Consider the following 11637-nt stretch of genomic DNA (forward strand, 5'->3'; position numbering starts at 1 on the left):
TTGATTTTAGAATTAATTTATTTTTTGTCAAATAAGAATTAATTATTCATATATTTATATATAAGATTTTAGTAGAATAAAATTACGCGAATTGAATTCCATTTCAATGTCTCTTTAATATTCCTTTTTTTTCATATTGACTTAGCAGTACTAAAGGGTTACCATGTAGGTTAGTTGTTCGGAAAATTTTTATTTAGATCAAATAAAAAATATGAGATTTATATATTTAATAAGTGAATTATAATATATATTTTACTTTTTATTCATATAAATTAAGTCTAAATAAAAAAAATGCTGGTTGCTATTATATTACAGCTCCAATCCACGGCTTTTTGCATTCTACAAAAATACATTAGAATCTCATTCCATTATTATTGTTGGAAAAGGGGCCAAATTAAAAAGACAGAGCAAGGAAAAGCGCTCAAGGACATGGCTACTGGGTCAAAGGATATGGTGGTCTCTTCCTACTGTATTTTGTTCTTGGTAATGTTTGCAGCCCCTGGAGCAGGCACAGGGTGCCCTGCAAACTGCAATGGTCATGGACCACCAATCCGGTTTCCATTCCGTCTAAAAAATAGCCACCCTGATTGTGGCTATCCCGGTTTTGATCTATCTTGCACCAGCACAAACGAGACGGTGCTCGAGCTGCCAGCTTCAGTGAAGCTCTTCGTCTCGATAATTGATTACAAATCACAAATGCTTCTTGCATATGACCCAAATGGTTGCCTTCCAAAACATCTTCCACACCTTAATTTATCAGCTTCTCGATTCCAGTTAGGATACAGGTATCTAGAACTAGAAGACTTTACAGTATTCAGTTGTTCGAGAACAGAATCTCGGATGTGGTCAGAATACGATATGTCCTGCGTAGATAATGATTCTGACAATCATGTTATTGCTCTCAATTCTCATCGTTCAATCAGAAACTCGCCGTCCCTGTTATCTTGCAGCAAGCTGTATAACGTTTCTTCAGTCCCCTATCACATGCTCCTTCCAAACGGAAATCTTAGTTTCAGCTGGTCCACACCAAATTGTAGAAAGTGCGAAGCAGAAGGAAAGTTATGCAAGTTGAAGCAGATTAGTTCTGAACCTGAAATTGAGTGCTCAGATATCTCCAAACAACATAGAGGTGTATATTATATTTTGTGATTCTTATTTTTCTTATTTTTTTCAGAAAAAAAGGGGCTATTTGTTGATTTACAATTTTCCAACTTTCCATACAACCAGCATCGTTTCTTCCAGAAACCCCATGTAGATATACTGACTATTGGTTTTTAATGTTATTGTCTTTACAGGTGCATCAATGAGAAAGAAGATCATAGGTAAAATTTATTCATGTTAATTTCTCTGTTATTGAACATATCTTCATATTAACAATGATTGTTTATCTTGCAGGTATAGTCCTGCCCCTGAGCTCATTTTTGCTCGGACTAGTTATTGCACTCTACTATGTTCATAGATCAGATGAAGCCGAAAAGGAAAATCAAAAAAGAATAAAAAAATTTTTAGAGGATTACAAAGCTCTCAAGCCCACAAGGTATACTTACGCTGATATTAAGAGAATTACCAATCAGTTCAAGGACCTGCTGGGTCAAGGAGCTTATGGAACTGTATACAAAGGAAAGTTATCCAATGAAATTCTAGTGGCTGTTAAGGTGCTCAATAATTCCATAGGAAATGGGGAAGAGTTTATGAATGAAGTAGGTACAATGGGTAGAATCCACCATGTTAATGTAGTTCGCTTGGTTGGTTTTTGTGCTGATGGATTTCGAAGAGCTCTAGTTTATGAGTATTTACCAAAAAATTCACTTCAAAAGTTCATCTCTTCTGCGGACAACAAAAATAGTTTTCTTGGCTGGAAGAAGCTGGAAGATATTGCTCTTGGCATAGCAAAAGGGATGGAGTATCTTCACCAGGGGTGTGATCAACGAATCCTACATTTTGATATCAAACCACATAACATCCTGCTTGATGATAACCTGAATCCGAAAATCTCAGATTTTGGTATGGCTAAGTTGTGTTCCAAGGATCAAAGTGCAGTTTCAATGACAGCAGCTAGGGGCACAAAGGGCTACATTGCACCTGAAGTGTTCTCTAGGAACTTTGGGAATGTATCTCATAAGTCAGACGTTTATAGCTTTGGAGTATTAGTGCTTGAAATGGTTGGAGGAAGGAAGAATGTAGAAGTTACAGCAGAGAATGCATGCCAGATCTATTTTCCAGAATGGATCTATAATCTCTTAGAGCGAGGAGAAGACCTGAGAATCTATATTGAAGAAGAGGAAGATGCAAACATTGCAAAGAAACTTGCAATTGTTGGGCTCTGGTGCATTCAGTGGCATCCAATCCAGCGTCCTTCCATGAAAGTCGTCGTTCACATGTTGGAAGAAGGAGAAATTTTAAGCATTCCTCCCAACCCTTTCGCCTCTACAAGTACCAAGAGAACAAATGCAATGCCTGGAAGACTCCCGCACCAGGAATTAGGGGTCATCTCTGAATTAGAATGAGCTAGCGTGCAACTTGTCTGCAGTATATCATGTTGTGCCAGCCAATTTGTGTAATTGCATTAATCCAACTAGAGAGGAAATTCTTCTCTCTCAGTTGCATATTAATAGTTTGATGTTGAACTATTCGAGAGTGCCATATCCTCCACCCAGTTACTTGCTTCTAAGTTATAACTCAAATGCCATTAATGCTATAAAGTACGAGTTTGTGTTTTGATGAGAAATTTTCGTTTACACTTTGTTTGCATGTGATGGTTGGACTCACATTGAATATTAAAAAGTAGCAATTATTAATCAATTAATGGGTTTTATCTTTATAGTATTAAAATTATCTTTAAAATTGTTTAGCTAATTATCATAAATATATATATATCAACCAGAAAATCATTGATAATTAAAGCAAGTGTTGAGGCTTATCCTTCCCCTTCCAAATTATCAGACTTGTATCTTCCACAAAGCTTCAATTGGTTGGTTGAAATTGAAGGGAAATGGAATCTTATCTTTGGGGAAAATTATTGCATACAATGAAAGCAATAAAAAACAGCGACCCGTAAATATAAATATTTAATTTTTCTCTAATTTTAATTCTTATTTACACTTTTCGAATATATATATTCAATTAATTAATAATTATTATTTTATTTAAAATTATAATAAATTTTATATAATATATATATATTATTAATTTGGTGTTTATACATTTTGATTTCGATATCAATAAGAATTTTTCAACAAGACAATAGATAAGATGCGTGAATTTGAAGAGGAAGAGATGGTCACCGAAGCAGCAGACTTCGCAGTTTCTTGGCTCCTTCGGAACTCTTATCAACGTTGACCGTCGACTTCAATCAGCGACCTGGGGATGAATGGCCCCCACAATACTTTAGATTTTTCTGCCTAGTGCCTTCACTTTTCTTGGTGGAGAAGTTGTATCCCAACCGACTAATTAGTGAAATGATAAATCAGTAATAAAATATCACACAAGCAATAATAAATTTTATAAAATACGGTTATATAAATATATTAAAATTAATTTATTTTAAATAATAATTACTTTTTTAACTTAATTATCATTCTTTAATTATATTATCATTTCATGTAATATATAATATGTTGACTAAAATTACTCCTTTTTGTGAGACCTATCCCGTCTTCTTTTTCTTATTATATTAATTGCTGTAAAATGTTTTTTTTTTCTCTCTCTTTTCATAATGAGGAAATTGCTATGAAACTTAATACTGCCCCTTATTTATAGAGAAATTCTTAATCACATGCTTGATATTTCCTTCTTTTTTTCCTTTTTTTTTTTCAAGTCAAGATTTAAATCCTCACAATTATCCTTCCCATTAATTACTAATTTCTATTATTTTAATATTTCTTTAAAATTATCCATCAGAAAAATATCTTAGTTAATTTTCTATTTTTAAAAATACAAAATTTAAGAATTTTTTAAATTCTTGCCTATTAGGGTGGATTAAGAACTGGAATTGCTCCCTCGTTCCACCTCAAAAGAGTTTGAGAAGAGTTTTCATCCCTATATGTAGCCATTAATTATTATTAGACTCTTTAATTTTTACATTATGAAAAAATATTTTTCAAAACTACTCTAGTAATTTTTTTTATAAATATAATTTTTATAGTTTAAGAAATATTATTAATATTCTAATAATTATTATTTTTTCAAGTTATAAAAAAGAAGTAATTTAAAAAATAATTTTTATAATAAATTTTAATACGAATAACTGGATCTAAATATAAAATAGAAAAAAAACATGGACCAGCCCAGAGGGGGAAAAATTCCTACATATAGTGCCCAAGCTTGACTTCTTGGAGGTCACCAAAAAATAGAGATGGGCCTGAATGTGTAAATAGTTGCTCAATTCCAAGCCCAGCAATGCTAAACTATCCCAGGAACAAAGTTCTCAATCTAACCCTTTTAGCAACCCAATCTGCATATTTGTTAGCAGATCGGGATACATGACTAGTATTGATAAAAGGAAAGTGCCGAAGACATATCTTAAGATCATGAATGACAACATCTAGTTCCCAAGGGATGGGAGCTACAGGAGAAACAAGCAACTGATACAACTGAAGAGAGTCGGTCTCTATAACACAAGGGCTGAAACCTCTGGACATAGCAAACACAACAGCGACTCCTTCTGATGCAAGGGGGGGAATGACTAACAAAAAAAGCTTCAAACCCATCCAGAAGCTTTCCCATGAAGTCTCGGACTAGAATCCCGTAGGCTCCTACTGCTGCTGATGATGAGTCAAATGAATAACAGTTCTTTGAGAGAAGGAAAGATCCAATTGGCTAGATTTTCCCTAGAGTGATTCTGAATTGAGGCAGAGAATGGCGTTGTGGAGATGACAGACACTTCACGTCATCAAAATCATTATGAGCTGTCCTAATAATTAAAAGAGGATTTGCGTCCACCGCTTGAAACATTGCAGCATTCCTACATTTCCAAATATGCCAACACAAAAAGCTAGCAAATCTGATATGAAATTGATCTGAAATTCCGAAATTAGCCAAAAGAAATTGCCACCAATTAATAGGAGAACCAACATCATCTGTCGGGGAAAATCCGAATAGAGATCCAAACCACAATGCTCTTGCATGGGGGCATGAAAACAGCATATGCTTCTGTGTCTCAATAGGGCAATCACACAAAAGACATTTAGGGAAGTCTGAACACTTCCGTTTGAATAAGTTTTCTTTAGTAGCAAGAGAATTGCGACAGCATCTTCATATGAAATTTCGAATCTTTCCAGGCACTTGAAGGGACCAAATTTAATTCCAAAAAGATGGGGATAAAGGTGCAGAAGGTGAGGCAACTGGATACGTAGATTCTTTATCACAGACCATCTTAAACTTAATATAGAGCTTTGACTGACGGAGCTCCAACTTTTTTTTTTTTTTTAATATATAATTGACTCTTATTAGAATATTTCGAATGCCACTCCAGCACTACTAAATCAAAACTTATTAATATTACTTTATTTAAAAAAGTTTAAATTTTTAAAATAAATAATAATTCACTGAATTATGTAATTATGAATATGTATAATATCTAAATTTGTAAACTTGACATAATTCATTTTTAAAAAACATTAAGAATCTTGGAAAAATAGCGACAATTTGGTGCCTCACATTTGAAGGAAAAAAAAAAAAAATACTAACCTACAACTTATAAAAATTTTATATGTACAAATGTTTCAGTGAAAAAAAAAAGAGAAAAAAAAGTTTGCAACGCAATGAATTCATCAAGAAGGAAGAGGTGGCGGCAACCGCTGAGGCGAGTTCCGGCAAATGGGACAGGTAGCATTCAATCGAAGCCATTCATCAATGCAATCAACATGGAAGCAATGCTGGCATTCAGGAATAGTCTTAAGCGTCTCCTTAGGTTTGTACTCTGACAAGCATATTGAGCAAATGTTGTCCTCAGGCTTGGGCAAGCGTCGGCTCTCTCCAAGGACTATTTTGGGATAGGATTCTATGGTGGGTCCATCCAGGCCTGCACTGACTGTGGGTTGTGGATTAACTATGAAAGCAAATTCTGGAAGAGGGTGGCTCCTTCTCCTAGCGCAGTGCCTGAGCCTGCTGCAGAGGAAACATAATATACCCAGCACACACAACGCTATTGGTACTCCAGCGCCTATCACCATGATGTAACGTGCGCTTCTTGGAATTCCTGATCATATATACATATATACACTTTTAGTTTCTGACGGATTGTTAATTGATACATTTGATTTGATAATCCGGTCCAAAATATCAACACATTGCAGCATTATTTCATCAAGAAAAGAGGAAAAAAGTCTTAATTGTGCAAAGAAATTGGAGAGAAATTAAACAAGAAAAATAAAGAGAAAATAAATTTAATTTAGTTTCTATTATTTTAATAGATTATTAGAATTAGAGATAAATACATTTGGTCCCTTAAAAGTAGAGAGAGCAAATAACTATTACATTATTTTTTTCTTATGTCTATTATGTTGTAAAATGACATTTTAATATATTATTATAAATTTCTTTCCATTTCTCTTCATTTCCCATCAATTTGGAGAGAATGAGAATTGGTGTGAGTTGACTACAAAGGAGAGGAGATATTTTCATTTCTCCTCATTTCTTCTTATTTCTCATCTTTTTTTTTTTTTTTACTTAATATCCAAATAAGGGAACGAAGAGAAATCAAATTTCTTTTCTTTCCTCTTCTCTCCATTTCCCTCAATTCAAATAAGATATTAATAATTTATTGGATTCATCACGAGATTAATTTATTCTCCTTTGTACTCTAATTTCAACAACTAAGAAAATAATACACGGTGTCGTCTTTATACCAAAGAAAATCTCAAACTACTGAAATGTCAATGAGACTAGTACTCTCCTTTGCTAAGGACTACAGTGGTTCAACGTTCACTAATCACTACAGGCAGAGCTATATAGTGTTCAAGCACCATCTTGCTCCAAATCCACATTAGGGTTGGCGGGTTATTGGTCTAGACCAACTGACCAAGGGAGTGGAGCTGCAATGTTACACCTCCCATCCTTTGTGTTCACATCTAAAGTTGTAGGAATGTCAAAGTCAACCCAACAAGAAGCTATGATTACAATTTGGAAAGGGTCGATCGGGCGCACTCTATGTGAGGAAATAGTCAAAATTAATTTGTCATTGGCCCAATATTTGAAGACATACAAATAATAAATGATTCCTTTAGTCAACTCTTATCTCGAGGGTTTCCTTCACATCACTAGCTAACACTATTATTAAAGTAAATCATAACATTTTGCTCAAAAAAAAAAAAAAAAAAGAGAAAAATAAGCCACACCAACATGAATAAAGTCAATAAAGATAGGCCACCCCATCATTCATAAAGCTTCTTTACTGTTTATGATTTTTTTATTAGAAATTTCCTAAGTTAGCAGATAAGAATATAGCATATATGAGCTTAGAAAACATCACAATAATGATGATGACAATGACGGTGATATAATGATAATAAATAAATGAATTATTATATAAAAATTTCAAAATTTGATCAATTTTTTTAAATATAAATATTCAATATATGTATTTAACTAAATGTCATTCTCTTGGCTATAACCTTTTCTATATTTCCTCTTTCTGTATTTGATGTCAATTTGTAATTAAAAATTAATATATTACACTATGCCACCATCACCCTGACTATATACTTTATAAGGTATAACAACAAGAGTACAGGGCAGACCTAATCAAGGTATCCAACATAATTATTCCCTAAGAATGGAAGGAAATCTACCCAAAAACTCCACTAAAAACTGTGATATATATACCCTTTTATGTTAACTTATTAGTTCATTAATTTGAAATTTAGATATAAATTATTTTATATATTCAATCAATTAAAATTTATGAAATTATATTTATAATAGAACTCATCATGTTTTGTCAATCATTATCGAAAAAACTCGTCAAACAAAACAACTCTAATCTTGAATCCTGAAATTAGGAGAGGGTGTGTAAGCAAGTTACCGTGTGTAGTAGGATTAGAGCAAACAATTTCAGGCGTAGAATTACTCTTGGGACCGCAACGTCCACCACGAGACTCGCACTTTCCACACGCGGGGGCACCCCAAGTGAGACGGAGATCATCACTGAGGTCCGAGGACAGTATCTGCCCGTAAAATGGCCACTCCACTGGAACCTCCTTAGTTGCAAATGACCTACAGGATGATGATGGTTGAGACAAAAGACTAATAACGCTTAAAGACGACGTCGCAAAAACTGTATAAGTCGAACCACTCAGGCAAGCAATCGGGTTCAGCCGATACTTGGTGTAATCGGCCAAAGAACAATTAAAGAAGGTGAAGTTTTGATAAAAATTGCCGGCGAAGGGAGAACTGGAGAGATTAAGAGAGAGAATTCGCTCCGGGAGACAATCGTTGAAATCGTTAATCCATAATTCTTGGGTAACATAGTCTATCGCTTCGACGCTGAATTTCCCTGAAAAAGGAAGCTCAAGTAGTGTCCGGTTGGTGCTAGCATCACAAGATAAGTCGAAACCTGGATACCCACATGACTTGAATTGGCGATTTTGGAGCCGAAAAGGGAATCGGATGACTGGCTCGTTGCGAGCACAAGCAGCGTTGAGGCAAAAATTTTGGGTATCTGCGATTTGTAGGAAGAAGAAGAAGATGAAGAGGAAGGAGGAAAAGAGGTTGACGATATTCATTTGGTAGACAAGGTAGATTTGACTGATATGAGAAGCTAATTTATATATTTATTTTGGACAAGGTGGCTGCCGTATTTAAAGCATTTGAATATGCTGTGTAGGGCTCCACTAAGTATGGGAAACGTTTGAATATGCTGTCGCCTCATCCTGAACTTTGAAACCACATGGCATACAAGTCAAGTCATCGGACGTATGGTTTTGGTTAAGTTTGAAATCACAATTGAATTCATCTAATTTAAAATTAAATTAATTTTGATTTAGATTAAATTTGATAAATTTAATTTTAATTTTAAAAAAATTAATAAGTAAATTTAATAAAATAAAATTAAAATCAAAACTAAAGCAGAACTTTAGTCGAAACAGCCAAATGACACATATTGTCTCATGCTTCAACCTATCCCCACCATAACCAATAGGCAATCGCTCATTTATGATATAGGTGTCAAATTAGGATGCGTAGGACTGCTTGTCCTTAATTATTGCCGCATAAACTCTCATAATTTTATTTCTTTAATTAATTTTCTAGCAAGTTGACGTATTACAGTCCAATTCTTAATTGCAAAAGCGCTATTAACCCATCTAGATTTATAAATTATGAGAATTTTAAAATATAACTGTTATATCTTATCATGGTTTTCAAACTCAGTTTGATTTAAAGATTAATAAATATATAAAATGATTGAAATTAAATCAAATCACCACATATATTATTAAATACAAATCACTATATTTAATATAAATATCAATAAGTAATAATTTTTTATAATATAATTATTTAAAAAAATAAATATAACATAATTATTAGAAATATATCTTTTACTTTTCATTCTATTGGCAGACAATAACTCCATTTATTAATCACCAATTTATTATATATGTCAAGCCAAATTCCAAGCAATACTTATCTTTTAACTAGAATAATGGATTAAACAGATCGAGACATAATGGCTAAGAGTCACTAATTAATTAAGTAGGTTTTGAATGTATCCAATATTTTTCTATTTTATTTTCAATAATTTTTATTCTTTTTTTAATTTCATTTTTTTAGAAATAATTGCATAGGATTAGCGTATATATACACCCAACTCTTACGGTTTCAATATTCAAGCCACGACTGTTTCAGTTCGAAAATTCAATTTACAATTTTTTTCTCTGCATGAAAATCAGCCTCATTCAATTGCATAATCTTAAATTCCCTAAAACTATATCATTTTTATGAAATCAGGCGAATAAGAATAATGATAATCTACTCAAACCATCAACCCACAACAAGTTGAACATGTGACCATGTTTTGCCGATTTTAATGTCACACAAGCATAGGTGGAATTAGAAAATTAATCTAGTGGGGTCATAAAATTTTATTTTATTTAATTTAATAAAAAAAAAGTATTATACACAATAATAAACTATTTACTAAAAAAATAATGCATGTAAATTTTTAATATACAATAATAATTGAATGGAAAAGAAAATAATTTTATAAAATAATAAATTTTTTCTATAATATTAAATTAAGACGAGTTTTATTTTTTGCAAAACATTGTATGGTCACTTTGTTAGTAATCAAAATGTGCTATGAATAAAAATCCAAGAAAAATGTCTTTGCATTTAAAATTTATTATAGTAATAAAAAATATATAAATACATGTTATGAGCCCTTGATGCGAAATTCAATTTTCTTTGATAGTGTGAAAATTCGATGTATATCTACATGAAGACATAGCTTTACTTCAATCAATAACAGAGGGAGAATTTCTCTCTCTCTCTCTCTCTCTCTCTCTCTCTCTCTCTCTCTCTCTCTCTATATATATATATATATATATATATATGTTCTTTTCAGAAAAATTGAGTGGGTCAATTCATTTCTACTTTGCACATAAATTTTAAGGATGAACTAAAGATTTGATTCACAGATTTTACAATTCGACTGATCAAATCAGGCTAAAATAATTATAGATTCTATGGTAATCAATGATAACAATGAATTCGAACAATCGCAATGGTGGGATTAGGATGATGTTTGGCATCCGAAATGCTCATGATTCACTTCATGAATCACACACCTCATCATAAATAATATGAAGAAGAATTTATTTTCCATATTCGTTATTGGGAGCCATGATAAGGGACACAGATGAAAATGGTGGATAATAATGTTGGTGATTCATAATTCAATGCAAATCAAATGAAAAACCCACAAATAATTATTTCTTTCTCATCATAAAACCCTAATTTATCATTTCATAATATCAAACAAAAGGTAGACAAGGAACAACTCTCATCTCAAACAGACTCAAAAATCAGAGCAGCGACCGTTTCGCTCCCAATCGCCGTATCGAGTTGGCTCGGGTCCTCTGGGCCCGCCGATCTCGCCGGTCTCTTTATTCACATGAACTCCATCCTCATCTTCTTCTTCTTCTTCTTCTTCTTCTTCAATCTCTCCGCTTTTGATTTCAGGATTCTGTTTGATTGCGTTTTCTATTTCTTCTTTCCTTTTGAGGCCTTCTTCAGATTTTTGTTGCTGTTGGTGACCCGATGAGCTTATGAATCGACTTATCGAGTTGCAAACGGAACGACTCACTGGCATGGATCTGGTGTAGGGCATTGCTAATTTGGGGTTGTAGGGATTTAAGAAGAATGTTGAAAATAGACGGCCAAGATTGCTTCTCGCCATGGTTTCTCTTGGATCTGCAAAAAAAAACCAGAGGAAAACCCTATTACGACCACACAACACTCGAGTTAATAGGAAAAAGCGGACCGCCTCGGAAGTAGGCGACGTTTGTCAAATGACTTGCCACGATGTCGTTTCGGCTGGAAACTGCGACTTGCCAAAAATGTGTTGCTAAGCATAAATGCTGGAATTGGGCCACAGCTGAAAATGTGGGCTTAACCGCTTGAGTTAGGCTAAAAATG

At 33.4% G+C, this 11637-nt stretch overlaps 3 protein-coding genes across 3 annotated transcripts; 1 reads left to right on the forward strand and 2 right to left on the reverse strand.

Moving 5' to 3' along the window:
* The first annotated feature begins 336 nt into the window (after positions 1-336).
* Positions 337-2728, forward strand: LOC110665755 (rust resistance kinase Lr10-like). The gene is made up of 3 exons (XM_021825997.2): positions 337-1129; positions 1296-1322; positions 1396-2728. The coding sequence occupies exons 1-3, from the start codon at positions 430-432 to the stop codon at positions 2505-2507; spliced, it is 1839 nt and encodes a 612-aa protein (XP_021681689.2). The 5' UTR covers positions 337-429; the 3' UTR covers positions 2508-2728.
* A 2845-nt stretch (positions 2729-5573) lies between these two features.
* On the reverse strand, positions 5574-8749 carry LOC110665756 (putative RING-H2 finger protein ATL21A). Its single transcript, XM_021825998.2, has 2 exons — positions 8024-8749; positions 5574-6199 (listed from the first exon to the last, which is right to left on the reverse strand). Exons 1-2 carry the CDS (start codon positions 8721-8723, stop codon positions 5772-5774), a joined length of 1128 nt encoding a protein of 375 aa, XP_021681690.2. The 5' UTR covers positions 8724-8749; the 3' UTR covers positions 5574-5771.
* Positions 8750-10910: 2161 nt separating this feature from the next.
* LOC110665760 (uncharacterized) lies at positions 10911-11512 on the reverse strand. Its single transcript, XM_021826003.2, has one exon. The coding sequence runs from the start codon at positions 11396-11398 to the stop codon at positions 11018-11020; it is 381 nt and encodes a 126-aa protein (XP_021681695.2). The 5' UTR covers positions 11399-11512; the 3' UTR covers positions 10911-11017.
* Positions 11513-11637: the final 125 nt, after the last annotated feature.

This window comes from Hevea brasiliensis, chromosome 13, assembly GCF_030052815.1.
Source record: "Hevea brasiliensis isolate MT/VB/25A 57/8 chromosome 13, ASM3005281v1, whole genome shotgun sequence".
Lineage (NCBI taxonomy): Eukaryota > Viridiplantae > Streptophyta > Magnoliopsida > Malpighiales > Euphorbiaceae > Hevea > Hevea brasiliensis.